The sequence below is a fragment of the Dendrobium catenatum genome, unplaced genomic scaffold (assembly GCF_001605985.2).
Source record: "Dendrobium catenatum unplaced genomic scaffold, ASM160598v2 fragScaff_scaffold_266, whole genome shotgun sequence".
Taxonomy (NCBI): domain Eukaryota; kingdom Viridiplantae; phylum Streptophyta; class Magnoliopsida; order Asparagales; family Orchidaceae; genus Dendrobium; species Dendrobium catenatum.
Genome location: NW_021318728.1, coordinates 715,683 through 739,844, shown reverse-complemented (window position 1 = coordinate 739,844; position 24,162 = coordinate 715,683). Strand labels below are relative to the sequence as shown.

At 34.5% G+C, this 24,162-nt stretch overlaps 3 protein-coding genes across 3 annotated transcripts in view; 1 reads left to right on the top strand and 2 right to left on the bottom strand.

Annotated features, from left to right (window-relative positions):
• The first annotated feature begins 256 nt into the window (after positions 1 to 256).
• On the top strand, positions 257 to 1,090 carry LOC110103333 (zinc finger protein ZAT11). Its single transcript, XM_020832003.2, has one exon. It carries the CDS (start codon positions 257 to 259, stop codon positions 1,025 to 1,027), a length of 771 nt encoding a protein of 256 aa, XP_020687662.1. The 3' UTR covers positions 1,028 to 1,090.
• Positions 1,091 to 6,377: 5,287 nt separating this feature from the next.
• LOC110103318 (RING-H2 finger protein ATL79-like) lies at positions 6,378 to 6,929 on the bottom strand. The gene has a single exon (XM_020831981.2). The coding sequence runs from the start codon at positions 6,927 to 6,929 to the stop codon at positions 6,378 to 6,380; it is 552 nt and encodes a 183-aa protein (XP_020687640.1).
• Positions 6,930 to 22,857: 15,928 nt separating this feature from the next.
• LOC110103335 (sodium-dependent phosphate transport protein 1, chloroplastic) overlaps positions 22,858 to 24,162 on the bottom strand; it is a 39,175-nt gene continuing 37,870 nt past the window's right edge. The window contains exons 10-11 of the mRNA XM_020832005.2: positions 23,584 to 23,668; positions 22,858 to 23,469 (exon numbers count right to left, since the gene is read on the bottom strand). Coding sequence (XP_020687664.1) covers positions 23,372 to 23,469; positions 23,584 to 23,668 — 183 coding nt within the window. The 3' untranslated portion in view covers positions 22,858 to 23,371. The remainder of the gene's footprint in view (positions 23,470 to 23,583; positions 23,669 to 24,162) is intronic.

Here is a 24,162-nt window from a genome sequence, read left to right as displayed (position 1 = left end):
CTAATTTATCGGGTTTCTTCTGCTCCATTAATAACCATAGGAGAGAAGTAAGTGAACTTGAAAACGGAAAGATAGCGAACATTTGCGGTTTTTAAAGAGAGGGGGAGAGAAAAAGGAGTGATTTTGCGGCTTTTTATGTCCGGTTTTGACTCGCAAATTAAAGTCCACAGCTTCTAATCCAATTCAGTATATATAACAGCCCTTAACCTTCCTCACCCTTCACTTCTCTCGACAAAAGGTTGTTTCTTACCCATCAATGGAAGGTATAATGGAAGATTTGCCCATGGTGAAAAGGAAGAGAACCAAGCGGCAATGGTTAAAGCTTCCATTGGCGGAGGCTGCGCCGGTGGCGGCGGCGGCTGTGTCGTATACGTCGACCTCCGCGGAGTTCTCTGATTGCGTAACTGAGGAGGACGAAGAAATGGCTAAATGTCTCATGCTCCTTGCCCAAGGCGATCAAAGGCCAGATCTTGACATAACAGAGGACCCGACTACCAGCATGAAATCTGACAGCAAGCGATTCGTAGAGGCGCCGACGACCACCGGCGGCCGCGCTGGAATTTACATCTACATATGCAAGAGTTGCGGTAAATGCTTTCCCTCCTTTCAGGCGCTCGGCGGGCATCGCGCGAGCCATAAAAAACCCAAGCTTGTGGTTAATGCGACGAAGACGGTGGTGATGGACGAGGATTCGATTCAGCTAAGCATGAATTCATTCCCTTCGAAAGTCGCCGCAAAGGCCAGAACTCACCAATGCTCGATATGCGGCGCGGAGTTCAGTTCCGGTCAGGCTCTCGGCGGACATATGCGGCGGCACCGCCCTGCAAACCTACCGGAACCGGCGAAGAAGGAGAGGAATTCGAACGGTCTTTCCCTGGATCTCAACCTCCCTGCTCCCTGCGATGAAGATGTCAATCCAGCGAAGTCTCCTTCCTCTGTTTCCGCGACAAAGACACCGCCTTTCTCCTTTGAGAGCCGAGCACCGATTCTGTTGCTGACATCTGCGATCTTTGATTGCCATTACTGATCAGATTCTAATTGAATTATGCGTCACTAATCTCTTTTTTCTTTTCTTTTCTTAAAATTTTCATTTTGTGCATCATCTCATTGGTTTCCTCCAAACATAACTGGGGCTTTGTGAACTATGTTAAGTCTTTCAGCATCCACCATTGTTTATTGATTCTTTGAAATCTTTTCAGATTAAATTTAACTCGCAACATTCTGTTCATGGATCAAAACGAATCGTTTCCTATCCCCTTTACAAACTCTTTAGTTACTTGTTTCATCTCATTAATTTGCAAACGCCAAACAATTAAAACTTATTAACTTTCGGACACACATTCAAAATGTATTTTTTCTCATACAACATAACATAAAAATTTTCTCGATCGTTGAACAGATTACTTCGAAATTTACTCCCTTTTAGCGAAAACCAAAATCTTCACCTACTGAATCAACGAAACAGCCATGACTTCCAGTGCTTGGAGAGAAAGCAAAAGGAAGAGAAAGATTGTGTTAGTTAAGTGCACGTTAGTGTGTGCTTTGCGTGAGGTGACCAGAAACGTGGGGGCTTCATCTCAACCATTTATCACCGGCATTACGTCATCAGATACACAGCGGTACATAGCAATGATATATAACGTATTGGTGATTTTGGGCATCCAGATCATAATAATTTCGCTAATGCTGATGTTTGGGCCTTTGGAAACAAATCAAATCACCATTAATAGACTGTTCTTATTCATTTATTATTATTGTCACTTAACTGTGATTTGTGTTCTTTTGTCTTAACACTAAACGCATACAGTTACGTAAAATGGCAATTAAGTGGTAGATAGTGTGTTTGGTTTCATTTTTAATTTGAGTATCTTCTGCAACTTCAGCTGGAAGGAAGTCAGAATAGTTCATTGAATTGCACGTAACGCGTAGAGGATGCATTAGAAGTAACTTCTTTAAGTTTCTGGGGAAGAGTATGTTCATGAATATGCATAAATAAATGAATTACTGTTCAAAATTATATATTTTTATGAGGGATTTTTAAAATTTTATTTTGAAACTATTTATTTATATGAATAAAACGCATAATTCGCTTACAATTTTAGAAGAAAATAGTTCACCTTATAACTTTGGGACCTTCGAAGCTTTTAAAGGATTCTACTGTAATATTAGCTTTCCAATGATACTTGACACTCCTTGTTGCCATGGTATGAGGAAGATCATGATCCTTTAGTTAAACTGTTAAGGCAGAAAAGAGAGCTGAGGCTTTCGCAAGCTTGTAGGGGGGCTCTCCTCCCTTGGGAACCTTGCAAAGATACCTGGTTGCTGACAATACTGCCCAGCTCATACAGAAGATCGAAAATTTCGTCGGTAATGAGTGATTTTCCTGTAGTGAGACAATTTGGCAAGCCAAATCGGCTAGAGAACTTGGGAAGAAAGAGTTGAGTTGTGGGGAATGGATGGGAGTATGAAGATATTAACATAATAATTATTTTGCCTTTACTACTATTGGGGAAGATGTGGAGGAGTAAGCACTACAATGATGAAACAAGTAAGAAAGTAAAAACAGCATAAAAGTAAATGACAATAAGATTTAAGCGTGGAAAAATTCAAAATAGGGAAAAAAATTATGGAGCTACACCACGCTAAGAAATTCATTATGAAATTTGGAAGAGATAAGTACAGATCTCTCTTCTCTCTCACTCTCTCCATGCTTCTCTTCTCACATGCACTGTTCTCACTCTTCCCTAATTAAAAATACAAGAGAAAGCTAACTAAAATAACTCCAAGTTATTATATGATGAATTTTTTCAATAAGTTATTATATGCTTGAGAGTTATTATTGTACATAATACACAATAGGATATGTCTTATCTAATAATTTGTTTTGCATTTGATTAATATATAGTTTTATTAAAAAAATATAATCAATATTTAATCAAAATAAGGAAAAGATTGCAAAAACATAATTAGATGCAAATTAGTTAGATATGGATTGATTTGACACTGGTTTTTTACTGATGTTAGGATAAGAACTATTTAATATTTGCTAAGGATTAGTTTCAAAGTGTTATCTTATTAACGGTTTGTTTGAGCAGAGATTATTCTGTGCAGAAGCCGAATGCAGTTCTACATTCGGATATCAATCAGAATGAGTCACGTCAGTTATATCGAGCCGTGGTACTGAGCAGCGGGCTTAGGCATCCGGATGGGATTCCGCTTCCGCACAGAATAATTTTTCCTGTTTAAGATGTTTACAAATATGATTGTAAATTTGTTGTGAAAAACAATTTTTTTTTATTGCGATAAATATTATAAATATATTTTATGAAGTTTGATAATAGTTTTTTTTTTATAAATATCCTATTTTAATAGATCTCATGATAACAAATGGCTTCGTGTCATAAATTTTTCTCTTAAAAGCGATAAGAAAGTAAAAGCTTAATCGAATTATGTCAACATTTTGAAAAACAAAGCAGTAAAAAAGATCCCCCACTAAACACCCTAAGTTGCTACATATAAATTAATTTGTTACAAAATTAATACACATCAAATTAGATTAGGGATTTATTTAGGGTAGTGTTTGGTGTGGTTTGGACTTTGCGGTCAATGTTGTGCTACACAAAGAGCTAACGTGCAATATGAATATACTTAGAATTTTTCTGATATAAAAATAATAAAAGCTCGTTAAATACGCAATTATATGCGCTGATGAAATAATAAATTGATAGAAAAGAGTGTCAATCACACGAGGAAATGTTATGCTTAATTGTAATTAAACTACTATTTAATCTAAAGGCCCAATTTATCCTATTGAATGTAAAGTGGATATTTTTTTAGTTTTTGCTACTTAATGAAAACTTGCAAGAAAGTTGAATACTAATGTAAATAAAATATTTTGGACTAATGAATATAAAACAACATGGTTACTTTTCCTGATTAGACTTTTAAATTTAGATATGGATCAGACATATGCATCCCTAGATCTATGTCGAGCTTGTATGGGTAAAAAGAGAGGTTTAATGTCTTCCTACAATTGTAATATCTCCATTGAACATAGAGATTTAGCATCCTATGTCTAAGTATGTCAATATTCTATTTCAATACTCCTATATATTTATTCTAATATTCATTCGTACAGGTAATACATCACACTAGATTTTAATTACATACATACATGATCATTGTATGCATTAAATTAAGAACGAGAAATAGTGAAAACATCTATAAAATAATTCAAAGTATAAGAGTTTATATTAGTACTTGCTATGCTTTTACATAATTAGCCCAAAACTCATATATTTAGCTAGACATAGATAACACAAAAAGTAAACTCATGTTCATTTCATTCATACGAGAAAAAAAATGGGAGAATTAATAAGATAAATGTCACCTGGAAGAATCAATTGATATTGTCCACTCTCCTTCTTTGTCCAATAATACAATTGTTTACACAATACATGCTAAGATATCCAAATGAAAGTATCTTGCACTTTCTTAGCCTCCCTTAGACTTTACTCTAAGGGTAAGTCTAAGGGGAAACTAAAGTAAAACACTCAAAAGTATAAGACTCCACTCAAAATCATGAAACTCTCTAACAAAATAACTGAAAAACTACTTATACAAGAGCAAAAACAGCCTCAGGCATCGCGACCCTATTAGCATGGGCGCTGCAGCGTTGTGAAAAGAACTAGCGCACCGGCACTATAAAACTTACTCCGCTGCGATGTTATGCTGACCTAGCATGATTAATGGTTGAACTGGCGTGTCTTTTGACTGATGTCGGTGCTACTCTTTGTTTTTTGAAAAAGTTAAGTGATGCAGTACTTGAATGCATAATCCAGCACTGCGGCAATGTGATAATTGGTGCTCCGGTGCTCATCTTCTTGATACTCCAGTGCTGTGATGTTGAATTTTGGTGCAACAACACTGACCTTGTCTCTATTGTGATGCTGATTTTTCCTTAAATTCCTGAGAGGCCGACAATGCAATGTCTAAAATAGGCCCTGGGGTGTTGTAGATGACAATACTGCAGCGCCGAATTTGTGGCTCATTCAATACTTAAGAATTTTTGTTTCTCCTAAACATTTCTTGCACAATCACAACTAAAACAATATATTTTCATTGAATTTTAACACAATAAACAATACACAATTTACACTTAACAAATAATTATAGCTATTTATAAAAAAATTAGCATAGAAAAATAAATTCCTTAATTACATTGTGAATAATATAATATATTTTCTTTTTGAAAAAATTAGACATCAAGTGTCGTATGGCTATCATACTCTAATACATTTGATCATAAAAAAATATTTTGCGTCACAATTTTTGGGATAAAGAAAAAAAGAAAATAAAAACAAAATTTTCTAAAAGGAAATGTGAGTCATAAGTCATAACAACTTTTTAAAACTAATATGATAATTAATAGAGATTTAATGCATATCCAATAGCTACAAAGTACTAACAAGAAATTCATAGCAATCTTTGCTGCCTATCCACTATCTAATTAGAGCTCCAAAAACTTTATTTTATTGTTATGAATCATCTCTACATTTGAATTTATCTCCTAACTTTAATTATTTTATTTTTAACTTATATAAATTTTTTTTTTATTTAGTTATTTGCCATTTACATTTTTAGAGACGACAACAGCTACAACGATGGCAGAGGGCAGACAGCAGATGACGGAGGGCGACTGAGGGTGGCACGCGGACAACGGAGGGCGAACGGCGGAGGGAAGCTGATAGTTTGCCCGGCTAGAACGACATGCGGATGAGCTAGTAGACGGTGGAGAGCACCTGACGCAACGAGATGATGTGAGAGACTTGACAGGGATGCGATGTGGTTTTCTGGGTCAGTCGGGGTCAATTCTGAGTTAGTGGGTTGACCTGGACCCAATTCATTTTTTTCAAACAGGTCGAATCCAGAAACTTGAACCCAACGATTGGCTCTAATTTGAAATTTTCGTGTCGAGTTCGAGGCAGATTTTCAGATCGTGTCAAATATGAACACCCCTAAATGCATATATATTTATCTTGAAGTGATTTATATATTAAAATAATATACAAATAAATATAATGATTTAAATATTAGATATATAAATCCCACTCAAAATTTTATGATTTTTTCTCATCCAAAATATCTTAAAAATAAAATCTTATTATAATATAAATAATAATTAAACATTAGATCTTCACATTAACTTGTAAAGCTCTGCACAAACAATATCAGATTATCTCTGCTGTCAACCTTCTTCTTCCATAGTTTTAACTTCCATATTTCTTTGAATAATAAATATACTACAGATTAGGCGTTACCTATATATTTTTTAAAAAACTGAATCAAAATTCTGAACTTTGATGGAACAATCAGTCTCACACCGGAGAGCTTTCCTCCCTCTCATGCCCAGGCGTCCCTCCACCGTTCGATCCTTCATCCCCAGTCGAGGAGTCCAGCGGTGTCCTGTTTCGCCAAAAAGCCATTTTTATCCTCAGAAGAGTCCTCGAAGCAGTCGACGACTCCCCTGCCTCAGGCTCCGCGACCAAAGACTTCGCCGGAGTACTAACGGGGGATCGGCAAAACGGGCAGCTCAGCTGGGTGCAGAGCCATTTATCGATACAGACAGCGTGGTATCCATGGCCGCAATCGGGCAAGAAACGAACTTTCTCGCCTTCTTCGAACGATGAAAGACACACAGAACAATCGCGATAGCCTTCGTTATTAGAATGATAGATCACCGGAATTATGCTGAGAACCTCCTTCAGATCTGCTGCTGCAGTGGATTTCGGGCCTTGCGGCTGCGGTGGCGAAGGCGGGAGTTGATGGATGGCGGGGCGGAACCTGGAGAGGAGGTAGTAAAGGCTCGTCATCGTTAGACCAACGCCGGCGAAAACTCCGGCCGTGATTAGAACAGGGTTGAGGATCATGCTCGTCAGCGCCGGAGACGAAAAGCTCCAATTTTGGATTTTTTTAGATTGGTAGATTGATGCGAGTGATTAAAGCTTTAATAGAGATCTTTGCTTAATTAAATCGATCCACGTGGCCCACTAACAAACCTGCTTAAGGCGGCCATTTGTTTTCTATGTAAACTTTTTCAGCTTGCCTAATAGCTTAATTATTAATAATTTTTTACAAGTCAATATTCAGACAACATCACTAATTTAATTACGGGTGTCAAGCCAACTCGTGAGTCAGCTCGACCTCGACTCGATAAATGTCTTATGAGTTGAGCTCAACGAGCGAACGAGTCAAATTTGAGCCCGCCTCAACTGGACTTATTAGCTCACTCCAACAAATACACTTAAAAGTATATAAATATCTACAATTTCAAAAACAAGGTATTTAAAAATATTTAATAATTACATCTTATTTGCTCATATTAAATGGTTCTTTATTAATTTTCTTCTAATCTATCATTTTTCATCAATTTACTATAATAATTGCTTTATCATAAGCATTGTCTCTCTTTTACGATAAACAAGCCAGCTTTTCAGCCGACTCGATCTCGTAGAATAAAACCTGAGCTCGAACGATTAATTAATCAAGCTCAGGCTTAAGCTAAGAGTGACTCTAGCTCAACTTAACTAGTTGACACCCCTAAATTTAATTATGGATTTATAATAAATATGAAGCTTTATAAGTAAATTAATATTTTGAAAGTTATTGTGGATATTATAATTTTCATTTGAAAAATAAAGATAATTATTTTTTTGCATTATCAACTCTTATAAATTTGATGGTAAAAATTTGTTCTTGTAGTGGGCAAGAATATATGTCGCAGTAGAGTGAGAGAATAATGTGTCTTATGATTGTATGTATATCTAGCACTCTAACATATAGGTGAGAGAGAGAAAAATACAAGAAGTTTTTAACGTGGAAACCCTATAAAATAGAAAAATCACGGAGCCTCGCACAATTCAAATGATTTCACTAGTACTTCAAATTTTTACAAAGCTTGGTCTGTCTTTTAACTTAGAGAAGGTGAAACTATAATAGATCAAAGAGTTTGCCACAATTCCGACTTTGTCGGTGATTAGCCACAAGTTCAGTGATGACCATTGGTTAGGCAAAAAATTGGTGACGGCTGGTGGTCAAGCATCAATCCGGCGACTGAGGAAGTCCGATGACGGGTGGTGGTTGGGTGGAAGTCCAACGACGGGCGGAAATCCCGTGTGGCTCGTGATGGACGGTGGTCCGGTAGAAGTCTGGCTATAGGCAGAAGTCCAGTGACGAGAGAAAGTTCGATGATCGATGAAAGTGCGGCGATGGGCGGAAGTTTGACGATGAACGGAAGTCCCGCGTTGGGCAAAGTTCTAAAAAGAAGTCTGATGACGGGCGGTGGTCCAGCGAAAGACCGATTATAGTGGTGGTCTGACAAAAGTGCGGGTGGTGGTCGAGGAGGAGCTTGGTGGCAAGAGAGATCTCATATTTCTCTTCCGTCTTCCTTTCCTTCTCCCTTCCTTTTTCTCCCCTTTTGTTAAGAATTGGGAAGGGGGGGGGGGGAGTCCTATTTATAGTTTTTTGGGAGTGGCACGTATAGTAAATATGAAGAAGATCAAGGGCATGTTGAGAGTGTTTCAGATGGGTGATCAATATTGATTTCCTTGATTATGGACTATTTATCGAGTGTTTGAGTTGAACGCTCATGGGCTCGTTGGATTCATAACGTCGAGCCGCTCAATTCGACTATAAGCATCACATTTAGAATTCATTTAGTCATCCAATTTATGCTCACCAGTGTGCTTTTACTATTCACTCCTGCGCTTTTACTGTTCACATTCACAAATTCAAATGATTCTCTGTGTCCGGACTCCACACATAATAATCTCTCCCGAGACACTATTTGCATGCCCAATTAAACTATAATAAAAAAAAAACTATATTTATTACTTAAATAAACGTAATAGCTATTTGACATTAATTTTATTTTTCTTACTCCATTTTATTTTCCCATAATTTTTAAATAAAATTTCTTTCTTGTTTCATTACAAAAGAATCCATTTTCTCAACTTAAAATCTCTCATTCAATTATTTATTTTTCAACTAAGCTTAAGACAGTCATTAAACTTAAATATATTTATTCTTTTTACAAGCACCTACAATAAATTTCTAATTACATAAATTCATTATATATATATATATTATATATATATATATAACATCATTCGAAAATTAACTTGATCGAGCACGAATCTCAAAGCAAAATCAAGTTAGAAACTTCTGGAATTAAAATTAAGAGCAACCGATCTCCGATTTCAGCAAACTTATAATCAAACTGAGCGTCTCGGAAATACGAACCCAACGACACCAAATTCGACCAAATCTGAGCCCAAATGGGTCCAAATCAAGGACCTGAAGCGTTGTTGGAAGGTTCAAACCACAATTTGGATTACCAAATGGATTCTAAACATAACAAGCTTACAGTCAAATCGAGCGGCTCGACGAGACGAATCCAACGAGCCCAAGATCACTAAATTCCGACATCACTACGACATTCAAACGTCCATCGAACGGTTCATGATCAAGGGATTCAAGATCGACCGTCCATCCAACCACTCCCAACTAACCCTTGATCCTCCAACTATTTACGGTCCATGTCATTCTCAAAATCTATAAATAGAGCCCCCTCTCCTCTTGAAAAGGGACCCCCCAGAGCCTAAGGAAAACAGAGAGAGATCAGATATCGCTCTTGCTTCCTAGCCTCCTCGACCACCGCCGAAGTCTCGCCGGACCACCGCCGGAGTCTCGCCGGACCACCGCCGACAGTTGGCCCTTGCCTTCACTGGACCACCGTCTAACGCCGTCACTCTGCCGGACCACCACATAACGTCCTGTCCTCCACCGGACCACCGTCTAACGTCGTCGCTCCGCCGGACCACCACCTGACGCCCTGTGCTCCACCGAGCCACCGTTTAACGCCATCACTCCGTCGGACCACCAGCTAACGCCCTATGCTCCACCGGACCACCGTCTAACGCCGTCACTCCACCGGACTACCACCTAACGTCCTGTCCTCCACCGGACCACCACCTAACGTCGTCGCTCTGCCGGACCATCGCCTGACATCCTGTGCTTTTCTAGACCACCACCTAACATCATATACTCCACCGGATCACCGCCTAACGCCGTCACTCCACCGGACCATCACCTGACGTCCTGTGCTTCGTCGGACCACCACCTGAGGCCCTCACCTTCGTCGAACGCCCTACGTTCCGCCAAACCTTCACCTGAAGCTCTCATCTTTGCCAGGCCATTGTCGAAGACTCTCATCTTTACCAGACCATCATCTAAGGCTCGGAGTTCTGCCTGATCATCATCTGAGGCCCGAAGTCCTGCCAGATCATTACTCGACACCCATACTTCCATTGTACAATTGCTACTTGTAATCTGATCGTCTTCAGAGGCGAGTCAGGCCATTATAACTAACTCAAGTTCTAGTGAAATATTTTCAACTCGGCTAGGCCTCGTGGTTTTTCCCCTTTCATTCAATGTAAAAAATCTTATGTTCTCTGTGTGTGAGCTGGATATTCGTATAACGCTAAGACGAACGATTAAAATTCTATCACCGCGTATATTCTAGCTCGCAATATATATATATATATATTAATGCCAATTCAATATATCTTTCTTCTCTCTATTTTTAATAATAAAAATATGCCATGACAATGTTCCCATATATGCAAGGCATGTTTTCATTTTAATAATTCCATGTAAACTTCAAAAATAATAAGAATAATAATTTTCTATCACACGTATGCAATAAAACATGAACAACTAACAGTATTTCCAGACGAGGATTTCTCACTTTTATCATTAATTAATTGGGATAAATGAGCTGGTCTGGTTGAAAACCATTAAGGAAAAAAAAAATTGAAAAAAAGAATAAGTCCTTCTAGCGTTTGAAAATAGAGAAAAATGCCTCAGGATTTCTCCTCATTGTTTACTATAATTTTGCTCTTATTTGCAGCTTCAAAGACCTTCGTGGCAAGATTTAAGGTTTCGTTTGAGATGTTTTTCTTATTATTTTTAAAAGTAATTTTTTAGCATAAAAATTTTCGAACTATAAATTTTTATTAAAAAACTGTTTTAAAAACCGGTTTTGACTACTTTATAAAGCTGAAAGTAATTTTTTAAAAAGTTGATGTAAAAAGCTTTAAAATTATGATCAAATAAAAATTATGGTTGTAATTTGAAAAGTAAAATAATAAGAAAGACGTCTCAAAAGAAGCTTAAGCTGTGTAATAACTTAATCTTTGTCACTAATGAATTTTTAAGGGGTGATTAGACAATGAGCTGGAGCAAGAAAGGTTGAAGCTGCGCGGATGCAGCTGTGTTGAAAATAACGCAAAACGATGGATAGGGACAACATGAGAAGTCTTTAATTACTCTCTAATCTATTAGTTTTTACATGATTAATACTTGATTAATTGCTGGCTATAATATATGTGGCGGTGGAGTCATAAGTTTATGCTTCAATTTTGTACGAATATTGAGCACACAAACTAACAAACACAAATTTTTTTACGAGAAAAATAAAAAAAGAGAGAAAATCTATGAGGTCATGTACAGTTGAAACGATTCCACTAGTGTTTGAGTAAATTACAGTTGATTAAATCGTCCTTGAGGGCGATCATATTACAGTAATCAACCGTTTGAGTGAAATCTAATAACAAATTGAGATCACGTTGTTTGGTTGAGCAGAAATTCAGGCGTCAGTCGGTAATCCAAATGGTCCCAATTCTAATTTCGTAAGTTTTAAACTTGATTTTGTCTCGAGATTCATGTCCAATCAAGATAATTTTTTGATGATATATCAATTTTAATTTTAATTAATAAAAGAAATATTTCAACAAGAGATCCTAATGATGTTTAATATAATTCTGATATAAGAGAATCTATAAACGAGAGCTGGCGAGGAATGATATAATTAATGTTGATTATTGGGGGATTAATTAATGAAGGTCCAAATCAAGGATTATAACGTGTATGTGAGACAAATATAAATATGAAATTTTGAAGCATATAAGAAATTTGTATTGAAAATATCCATAGTCGTAATAAATTTAAAAGTTTCTATTAACATTATCTTATAGCTCATGTAATATCTCATAATCTAATTTGAAAAAAATTATTCTTTTATCTTTTAATAAATAACATCAGAGCTATCTAATTTCATTTATGAGATATAAATAACTTAAATAATTCTAGAATTCAATATTTATTTTCCAAAAAATTATATACACTACTAAGAAATTTTGAGAAATGAATATATATATATATATACATGCTTTAAGATAAGTGCAAGAGACATGCGATTACTATTATTACACTCGTCTTAAAGTATATTTAATGACATCAAGATTCGTATATCAATGATTTGATGCTAATTATTTAATAAATGTTTGAGTAATACAAGGAATAATTCAACAAAAGAAGAATAGAAATAGAGGAAAGTTGATGGGCGTTTAATCTCTCAATAGCTTCTCCATGAGAAGAAAAGCTACTTTCTTGACAATTAGGGTTTCTGAGGATCAAACTATGAACATGGAGAAGATATCCCTTTATTTATAGGTATAATGGTATTTATAGAGTGAAATTGGGCTTCTTCCATGCAAAGGGAAACATTGGAATATTTCTCTAAATTATCGGGGGTTATTTGTAATAATTTTAACTGGGTCATATGCCTAATCACCCCCATGCACAAACCACGCGTGACAAACAAGATTTATAAAAAAACAAGTAGGAAAAAGTCAATGGACATTGAAAATTTTAGGATAGTGATCAATTTAGAAAGTCAAACTCTTAATTTAAGATTCATTTACGACAGCTTTTGATCATTATTTTTTCCTACTTTCAATAAATTTCTATACAAAAAAACAGCTTTACAAAATAGTAAGAGCAAAGTCCTAAATGTGGTCATATTTTTTTCATCGCACAGGCTTCGCCCACCCACACCCACCCTTGGTGATTTCTGGGATTTCATACCCACCTATACACACCCACTTTTCATGTTTTTTGAACGCAGTCTGCCACGGAGTGATGGCCTTGAGGCTTGTTGTCATTTTTTATGATGGCAAACTTTCAAATCGCATATCAAAATTTATCGTACTCTAGCGTGGTTAAGTGCTGCACAATACGTAGTGATGATTGCATTAGTATAAATAAGATCTACTGTGATTATTAATGTAAATCGATTTATCCCTCAATATTTAGTTCCCACCCATACCCACCCACAAGGCTATGGGTGTACCCATACCCACCCATACCCATTGGGTATGGGTTGGTACATGCGTGGGTGTGGGTATGGGTACCCAATGCAGAGCTCTGGTAAGAAAGTTTTTTTTTTTTTTTTTTGCAACTTGGCATCAATTTTGTAAGCGTGCGAAGTGATTGAATACCCGTCACAACAAAATTAAAGTAAAGATAAACAAAAGAATGGTATTCAAGAAAAGAAAATTAGAAAGACCAAACACAAGTTTTTTAATATAGTATGGTCCAACCCAATATACATCCATACCTAAGAACCCTTGCATAGAATTTCACAATCAATTCTTGTTTTCCAAAAGATAATTGAGAAACCACCAAAATCAACCAAATTCTCTTTCAAGGAAAATACAACCACCCTCCCTCTCCAAGTCTAACAATTAAGTCTGTATTGTAACAAAGTTATGTACAAAACCATGAAAACTACTTGCAATAAATCTGTATTGTAGTATAGCAGTTGAAGACTATTACAGGAACTGAAATAAAAAGCACCAAAAAAAAAAATTGTTCTGGTTGCGAGCTAGAATATACGTGGCAAGAGAGTGAGAGAACAATGAGCCTTAGCGTTGTATGTATATTTAACACAATAACTTTTTAATGTGGAAACCTAAAAAAGGGAAAAATCATGGAACCTGACCCAATTCAAATGATTCCACTAGTACTTGAAAATTTTACAAATATTGGTCTGTCTTTTAATTTAGAAATGGTGAAATTATAATAGATCAAAGAATTGGGCTAAATTCCAACTTTTGTTGGTGATCAGGCACAAGTTTGGTGATGATCGTTGGTCGGGCAGAAGTCCGATGACGGCTAGTGGTCGGGTGTCAATCAGGCAACTGGAGAAGCCCAGCGACAGGTGGTGATAGGGTGGAAGTTCGACGATGGGAGGAATTTCAGTTACGAGTGGAAGTCCGACGACATGCGGAAGTCCGATGATGGACGGTGGTCCGGTAATGGACAGAAGTCTGGCGATAGGCGGAAGTCCGACGACATGTGGAAGTTCAACGATGGATGGAAGTCAGCAACAAACGGAAGTTCGACAATGGATGGAAGTTCTATGTCGGACAGAGGTATGAAAGAAGTCAAGCAATGGGCTGTGGTCGAGGAGCATGGTGACAAGAGAGATCTCATATTTCTCTTTCATCTTCATCTCCTTCTCCCTTCCTTATTTCCTCCCCTTTTGTGAAGAATGGGGGTAGTTTTTGGCGAGTGGCATGGCTACCAAATAGAGAGAAGATCAAAGGTAAGTTGGAAGTGTTTCAAATGGATGACCGATATTGATTCTCTTAATCATGGATTATTTATTGAGCATTTGAGTATTTTAATGATGTCAAAATTAAACGATCTTGGGCTCGTTGGTTTCATATCATTGAGCCGCTCAATTCGACTATAAGCATGTCACATTTTGAAGTCATTTGGTCATCCAATTTATGCTTTGAAACTTTTAAATACGCTTCGGATCCTCGATTTTGACCCATTTGGGCTCGTATTGGATTGAATTTAGTGTCATTGGGTTCATCTATTCAAGATGTTCAGTTTGACTATGAGTTTGCTGAAATCAAAGTTTGGATGGATGGTCTCGGAATTAATTTCGAAAGTTTTCAATTTAAATTTGCCTCAAGATGTGTGCATGACCCAATTCACATGAATTTATTAAAAACACTAAAAACTTGATAATCAAACAATAGTGCGGTAGTGATTTGAAAAAATATGATGAAAAATCTATTAATACCATACCATAAGATTTCATGATATATACATAACTCGATCTATGATACACTGAAATTTTGTAGTAATAATATATTATATCAAAGACACTTACTTGACACACTTGGAACGCACCAAGACAGGCACGATAGATTATTACATGGGGAGTTTGGACATAGAGGACCGTTCAGTTCTCCCATTGTGAACAGAAAAAACATAATTACTGTTCATCACTACGTTTTTACTGCTAAACCCTAATCCCTGTGTTTTTACTATTCACAATCACAAAACCGAATAATTCTCTGTGTCTAGACTCCGAATGAAATAATATCTCCCGAGACAATGTTTACATGCCCAATTAAACTATAATAATTTAAAAAAAAAACTTTATTTATTCCTTAAATAACTTAATAGCTTTTTAACATTAATTTTATTGTTCTTACTCCATTTTATTTTCCTATAATTTTTAAATAAAAGTTCTTTCTTGTTTAATTACAAAAGAATCAATTTTCTCAACTTAAAAGCTCTCATTCAATTATTTATTTTTCAACTAAGAAACTTGATAATCAAACAATAGTGCGGTAGTGATTTGAAAAAATATGATGAAAAATCTATTAATATCATACCATAAGATTTCATGATATATACATAACTCGAGCTATGATACACTGAAATTTTGTAGTAATGATATATTATATCGAAGACACTTACTTGACACACTTGAAACGCACCAAGACATACACGATAGATTATTACTGTTCATCACTGCGCTTTTACTGCTAATCCCTGCGCTTTTACTATTCATAGCCACAAAACCGAACAATTCTCTGTGTCCAGACTCCGAATGTAATAATATCTCCCGAGACAATGTTTACATGCCCAATTAAACTATAATAATTAAAAAAAAAAACTTTTTTTATTCCTTAAATAACTTAATAGCTTTTTAACATTAATTTTATTATTCTTACTCCATTTTATTTTCCTATAATTTTTAAATAAAAGTTCTTTCTTGTTTAATTACAAAAGAATCAATTTTCTCAACTTAAAAGCTCTCATTCAATTATTTATTTTTCAACTAAGCTTAAGACATTCATTAAACTTAAATATATTTCTTATTTTACAAGCACCTAAAATAAATTTATAATTACATAAATTCATTTAATATTTCTATAATTTACATAATTACTTTATATATATATTTATGTATTATAATGTCAATTCAGTATATCTTTCTTCTCCCTATTTTCAAATAATAAAAATATGTGATGACAATGTTCACATATCTGCAAGGCATGTTTTCATTTTAATAATTCCATGTAAATTAAACTTCAATAATAATAATAATAATAATAATAATTTTTTTTTACAAAAATAGTTTTGGGACAATTTTTTTAAATAATTTATTTATATATTTTTTTTAAGCAATGGAAAGAGTCAAAAGCCGTTTGGCCTTATTGAAATTCGTTGTGAATGTTTCAACAGGCATTTATGGATCTCTTTTTCTAATAACATTTGTACACATGTAACTATTAATGTTCATTTAATTATGAGAAAAAGAAAAATAAATTTTTATAAATATGAAAACTTTTTCATAAGTCAATCTTTTTATTTCATCTAACAACAATTCTCAATTTACATAGCAAATTTGATTCTAAAACATCAATCATTTATTTCCTAAAATTCTCCAAAAAAATTTTACAACCATTCATTATAAAATTAAAAGAGAAAAAGAAATATCTAAATATTTCTTCTATACATATTGAACTATTCCTTTCTACTGAATAACCTGATAAAATGTCAGTTCTTAAATGAATTAACCATCGAAAAATAGAAAGGTAAGGGGTCATATCCTGGCTCCAAGATGTTATTGTAATTAGATCGATCAAGAAAATTAAAGGACTCGAACAAATCTCCATTGTTAATCGCAGCCTGCAAGTGGAAGGATGCATCATAGTTAATTTTCTTATGAAAAAAAAAAAACTTTTATTCATATGAAAAAATATAATTATAAAAGTCTCTATTTATAACATTATTCAATAATAATAATATTATTTTCATAGAATTATGCAATAAAATAAATTTAAAATGATATTCACCTCAACATTATTGCACTCCTGATTGCTAGTGGAAGCTCTTTCCACCATATGTTCTGACTGGTCAATCTTCGCAAACCGTCCTTTAACTCTAGGTCTGCTGTCTGCAAGTGTTTTCCGGCTTGCATACTACAAAAGGATTGAACCTAAGGTTACACAAAATTTTCTTTTTACAGAACACTCAATGTTAGAAATTAAATTACAAGGTAAGGTTAGAGATGGCCATAGAATTATGCTGGTAGAGTAGTAATGTACCTTGATTTTCTTGCTAAAATCTCTTCTTTTTTTCTTATTTTTGTATCTTTCGATTTTTTCTTTTTTCTCCTGAGCAGAGATACGTACGCCCTTGAATATTTATGTATTATAATGTCAATTCAGTATATCTTTCTTCTCCCTATTTTCAAATAATAAAAATATGTGATGACAATGTTCACATATCTGCAAGGCATGTTTTCATTTTAATAATTCCATGTAAATTAAACTTCAATAATAATAATAATAATAATAATAATTTTCTTTCACACGTATGCAACAAAACATGAACAACTAACAGTATTTCCAGACCTGGATTTCTCACTTTTATCATTAATTAATTCTGATAAATGAGCTGGTCTGGTTGATAACCATTAGAAAAAAAAAAAAGGCAAGAATAAGTCCTACCGTGTGAAGATAGAGAAAAATGCCTCAGGATTTCTCCTCATTGCTGACTATAATTTTGCTCTTATTTGCAGCTTCAAAGGCCTTCGTGGCAAGATTTAGAACTTTTATTTGGTCAGGACACCTGACGTAGTTTTACATTCTGACGTTAATAACATGTCGCCACGTGCTCTTACTCTTTATCGTGCGGCCTGACGACGCGACCCGGACCGGAACCCGGTATTGCTATGTTCGTGTATTGTTAGGTATTGCTCGGTATTGCTCGATATTGCTAGGTACTACTTGGAAATAACGAGAAATACCACTCTTTCAAGACCAATACCGAGTAATACTGAGCAATACCTAGCAATACCGAGCAATAACTAGCAAAACCGGGGAATTGCTCGGTATTGCTAGGTATTAATCTTGATAAAATGGTATTTCTCGTTATTGCCGAGCAATACCTAGCAATATCCCGGTCCACCCTTTCAAGATCAATACCGAGTAATACTGAGCAATACCTAGCAATACCGAGCAATAACTAGCAAAACCGGGGAATTGCTCGGTATTGCTAGGTATTAATCTTGATAAAATGGTATTTCTCGTTATTGCCGAGCAATACCTAGCAATATCCCGGTCTGCACAAATCAGCCAATACATAGCAATACCAGGTCCGGGTCTGAGTCAGGTCGTCGGGCCATGCGGTAAAGAATAAGAACACGTGACAACATGTTATTAGCGTCCGGATGTAGAGCTACGTCAGGTGACTTGACCTAATAATTGTTCCAAGATTTAAGGCTTCGTTTGTGATAAATTTCTTATTTTTTTTTAAAAAAAAAAATTAGCATAAAAAATTCTTGAATTAGAAATTTTTTACTAAAAAATTACTTTAGAAAGCAGTAAGAAAGTTGTCATGTGGGACCATTTTTTTACTGCTTTATAAAACTGTTATGGTGAAAAAATATTTTTTTTTTAAGCTGATGAAAAAGCTTTAAAATTATGATCAAATAAAAATTATAATTGCAATTTGAAAAGCAAAACAATAAGAAAGATATCACAAAAGAAGCTTAAGCTTTGTAACTTCGGTTTCGTTTGGGACGACTTTTTTACTGCTTTTTGAAGTAGCTTTCTAGTTAAAAAAATTAATTTTTGTACTAAAATGATGCTTCAAGAAGTAGTAAAAAAGCTGTCCCAAAGGAAGCCTTAATCTTTGTCCTTAATGAATTTTTAAGTGGTAATTAGACATTGAGTTGGAGCAAGAAAGGTTTAAGCTGCGGATGCAGCTGTGTTGAAAATAACGCAAAACGATGGATAAGGACTACATGAGAAGTCCTTTTAATTTTAATTTTTTATTTTTTATTTTACAATATGAGAAGTCCTTAATTACTCTCTAATAAACTTAGTTTTTACATGATTAATACTTGATTAAGACATCATTATTATTGCGGGCTAGAATATAAGCGGCAATAGAGTCATAATTTTATGTTTCACCGTTGTATAAATATACAACACACAAACAAAGAACATAAGATTTTTTACGCGAAAACCCAAAAAATGAGAAAAAAACAACGGGGTCACGCTCAGTTGAAACGATTTCACTAATGTTTGAGTATATTACAGTTGCCTAAATCGTCCTTGAAAGCAATCAGATTACAATAATCAACCGTCTGGTAGAAATCTAATGACAAACGGAGGTCAGATGAAGGTCAAATGATGTTTGGTCGAGCAAAAGTCTAGCATCAATCGGTGATTTGATGAAAGTTCGGGCGTCAGTTGATGATCCGGATGGTCCCAATTTTAATTTTAGAAGTTTCCAACTTGATTTTGCCTCGAGATACATGCCCTATCAAGATAATTTTTTGATGATATATCAATTTTAATTAAAAAAAAAATTCAATAAGAGATCCTAACGATGTTTAATAAAATTCTGATATAAGAGAATCTATAAACGCGCAGTGCTGTCTTGAGAAAGAGCCGGCGATGAATGATATAATTAATGCTGATTATTGGGGATTAATTAATAAAGGCCCAAATCAAAGGATTATAACGTGTAGGGTGTCAATATTTGACACGACACGAAAATCCGACCAAAAAAATAATTTAAAAAAAAAAATTAACGTGTATATGAGACAAATATAAATATGAAATTTGGAAGCATATAAGAAATTTATATTGACAATATCCATAGTCGTAATAAATTTGGAAGTTTTTATTAAGATTATCTCATAGCTCATGTAATATCCCAGAATTTAAATTGAAAAAAATTATTCTTTTATCTTTTAATAAACAATATCAAAGTTATCTAACTTCATTTATCAGAAATAAACAACTTAAATATTTCTAGAATTCAAAATATCTATATAAACATCTATATTTAATTTCCAAAAAATTATATACACTACTAAGAAATTTTGAGAAATAAATACAATGTATATACAGATGAATATGCTTTGAGATCTCTCAATAGCTTCTCCATGAGAAGAAATTTCTATACTAAAAAACAGCTTTACAAAATAGTAAGAAAGTCGTTCAAAAATGAAGCCTTAGGTTTCGTTAGGGACAGCTTTTTTACTGCTTCTTAAAACAGTTTTTTAGTACAAAATTTTTACAAAGCTGTTTCAAAAAACAATAAAAAAGTTATCCCAAACGAAACCTTAAACAAATAGAATCTTTAAAGACTCTAGTGTAAAATCTCTAACCATGATGAAGACAATAATGAAATGTTCGACCCGTTATGTAGTTCTATCCAAGTGAATAATGGACAATCTTATAGATATCATTATACTTATTTTTCATCTAATACATGTCTGAATTACATTTGGTCAAACACTAAAAATATACGACACCATAGGTGCAACTGAGTCAACTCAACTCGTGGGTTGACTCACTTAATAAATATATCTAGCTAAATTGGATGAACATGGGCTAATGAAACAACTAGTTTAAAAAGAAAGTTAATATCAATAGTTAAATATATTTAAAATATATTAAAATTCTAAGGATTAAGTACCAAGTTATTAAATACAATTATGAAATATATCCCCCTCTTAAAACAACTAATTTATTATTATTTCTCATTTTTTTCATCATTTTATTACAACAACTTATTGAATTCAGATCATCTTCTCTCTTTCATAACAAATAATATATCTACTCATGAGCATAAGCTCGTGCTCAAGCGAGGGTTAACTCTAAGTCAACTTGTCTCATATACACCCTTATATAGCACATCCAAGCCGATAGGAGACTCTAAGAAAGTTTTTTTTTTTTTTTTGCAAGTTGGCACCGATTTTGTAAGCGTGCGAAGTGATTGAATACCAGTCGCAACAAAATTAAAGTAAACATAAACAAGAGAATGGTATGCAAGAAAAGAAAATTAGAAAGACCAAGCACAAGTTTTGTAATATAGCAAGAACACCTTTGAAACAGAAAATATTTTTCTTTTGATGGGTAAGAAATGATCTATTGTACAAGTATTTTATAGCATTAAGCACTTAGTAGTTACAAAACAAATGAATATATTAAGCATATGCAAACCACCACCTCATTTTCCTTGCATGACAAGTGAAGCAATAGAGACATTAACCTACAGTTCTGCCTAGTAATGGCTGGCATTTTATATTATTCCATAAGCACAAGTTGCCTAAATTTATATGTTGTAAAATAGGATTTTTGAGATACTTATAAACTCATTATAAACTAAAGCTTCGTTTGGGACATCTTTCTTATTGCTTTCTAAAGCAGCTTTCTAGTACAAAATTTTTGAATTCAAGAATTTTTTGTGAATTAAGCCTATAAAGAGAATGAAATCATAAAATCAGCACATGAATTACAAAGCAGAATCTAAGCCTAAGTTACAAAAATGACCCTGAATGAGTGACTTTGTGAATAAATCTACAACATGATCATCTATGTTGATAAACTCAACATCAGCATTACCACAGGCAATATGATCCCAATATAAAATGAAGTTGTAAGGTCCTTATGATCGTTATTACTGCCTCCACCAACAATGATGCTTCTCCACATCCTCCATGGTGGCTCTTTCTAAGATTGATCTGCAGGCTATCTTTAATTCATATAAATCTCAAACTACTTCATCACTTGAGATTTTTCTATCATCTCAAATACTTCTACTGTTATTTTGATTCTACATATAAAAAATATACAACAATCAATACACGTTTGCTTACCGCTAATAGTCCTCTTTTTGCTCCCTTGATACACCTTCCAAATGGGTTTCAAACTATCACTCATATTGGCCAAACCACCCTTCATTTTTCAACAGCTTTTTTTTTTTTTTTTTTGGTCCCTAGATAAGACTAGAGAGGGAGTTGAAGGTAAACTTGAATTATGGAGGACAACCTTTGAGTCTAAATATTTTCACTTGAGTAGATCAAAAACTGAATATATGGAGTATAATTTTAGTAGTAATGGACCTAGTGGAGGGATTGTGACTTTGGGCGATCAAGTCCTTAATAATAGTACATGTTTTAGATAGGTTGGATCTATTGTTCAGAGTGATGGTGAAATAGATGGGGATATTATCAGTAGAATTCAAATTGGATGGTTGATGTGTGATAGAAAAGTCTCCCTCAAACTTAAAGGGAAAATTCTATAAGATGGTGATGAAACCTGCAATGCTTTACAGTGCAGAATATTAGCCATTAAAAGAGAAGCATAATACTAAGTTAAGTGTTGCAAAGATGAGAATACTCAGGTGGATGAGTGGCTTTACCCTTAGAGACAAGATACAAAATGAGCATATAGTGAAAAGGTTGGAGTAGCTCTAGTGGAAGATAAGATTAGAGAGAGTCGCCTTAGATGGTTTGGTCATATAAAACGACGGCCTTCCGGTGACTCAGTTAGGAAAGTAGAGCTATTAGATTTGACTTATATTAAGAAAGGTAGAGGTAGACTTAAAAAGATTTGGTTAGAAAATATTAGAAATGATTTTTTTTTATTAGATTTAAACGAGAATTTGACTTTTAAGAGAACACAATGGAGAAAAAGGATCCATGTAGTCGACCCCACGTAGTGGGACAAAGACTTGATGTTATTGTTGTGTGATTAAATTTGCAAAAGTTAGCCTCCTAGAAAATAACATAACATACCAAACTTCAGCATCATTGCAGTTTTACATTGCTCAAAGAAAGATCGAACAACCTCTATAGACTGAGAAAGAAGAAGCCATAATTTGCACGTTTGTAGAATTACAAGCAACTATAACTACCTGGAATTAAATAATTTGTGGAGCAAAATGAGAACCTCAATTAATACAGAGATCAATTTACATGTGGTGAACTGAAGCATGAATTACATTTAACATTTCCTGGCAAAGTTTAAGCGGTGCTTAGCTAACTGTGGTCTTCTACAACACCTTCAACTGTTAAAATTGCAGGAAGCTAGAGAAAATATAACTCAGAAGGTGAGAAAAATATTAGATTATTACCTTATATTTTCCATGACTGGATTTAATACATCAACAATGTTAAGATCCAGTCTTGTCCCAAAGCTAAACTTATGATGCATTTTGGCTCAAATATGAATTTGCTCTTCGTTGCAACTCAGCTCCGTCGTGGTAACGCTTATTCATTGATAATTTATATTCATAACTATATTTTTCACTCCAGAATCGCTTGAAAACTGCATTGCCTTTTTTGTTCTTGCTAATCAATTACTTTCTCACCAGTCGAAAACAAGTTCCAGACCACTGTACCCACAAGATATAAGCCAACGGCTACCTTAAAGACATCATCCCATGAACCTGTTAGTTGAAAATGTTCAATTAAACACAACTCAAAGGGAGGATGGAAATCTGTGATTAGCAAAATTTAATAACTGTCAAAACATTGTTAGTATCATGGTAAGGGAAACTTGCCATGTTGCAGAATATAACCAGTTACAGCAGTGCCAAAGACGCCAGCAAGCACCCCAGCAGTGTTCGATAATCCCAATAGCACGCCCTGCAATTTTCACAATGCATAAGATAAGCAATAAATAGATAGTTATCTACTTTAGTAGAGATGTTGCCATTCATGTGATTTTTTTCTACAATTAATGATCCATGAGAACTCCATAATGATCTCCTTGGTAAGCTCTCTCCAAGGCCAATTTTGCTATACTAAAGAACTCTTCAGTTTCATCTTTGGCTCATTCAGTGAATTTAAGATTTGTAAATTTTTTCGTCATAGGAATCATGCTATTGTTATGGAGCATAGGTTGCGGCGTAATACTAATGTTTCTCAAAATCAATTTGGATTCATGCCGGGTAGGTCGACTATGGAAGCCATACATTTACTAAGAGGTTTGATAGAGAAATATAGAGAAAATAAGGAGGATCTACATATGATATTTATTGATTTAGAAAAAGCATACGATAAAGTTCCAAGAGAAGTGCTATGGAGAGTTCTTGAAAAGAAAGGAGTTAATAATGCTTATATTCAAATCATTAAAGACA

What these genes read in the sequence shown, in the direction of transcription:
- LOC110103333 (XM_020832003.2), top strand. Translation starts at nt 257, where the DNA reads ATGGAAGGTATAATGGAAGATTTGCCCATGGTGAAAAGGAAGAGAACC.
- LOC110103318 (XM_020831981.2), bottom strand. Translation starts at nt 6,929, where the DNA reads ATGATCCTCAACCCTGTTCTAATCACGGCCGGAGTTTTCGCCGGCGTT.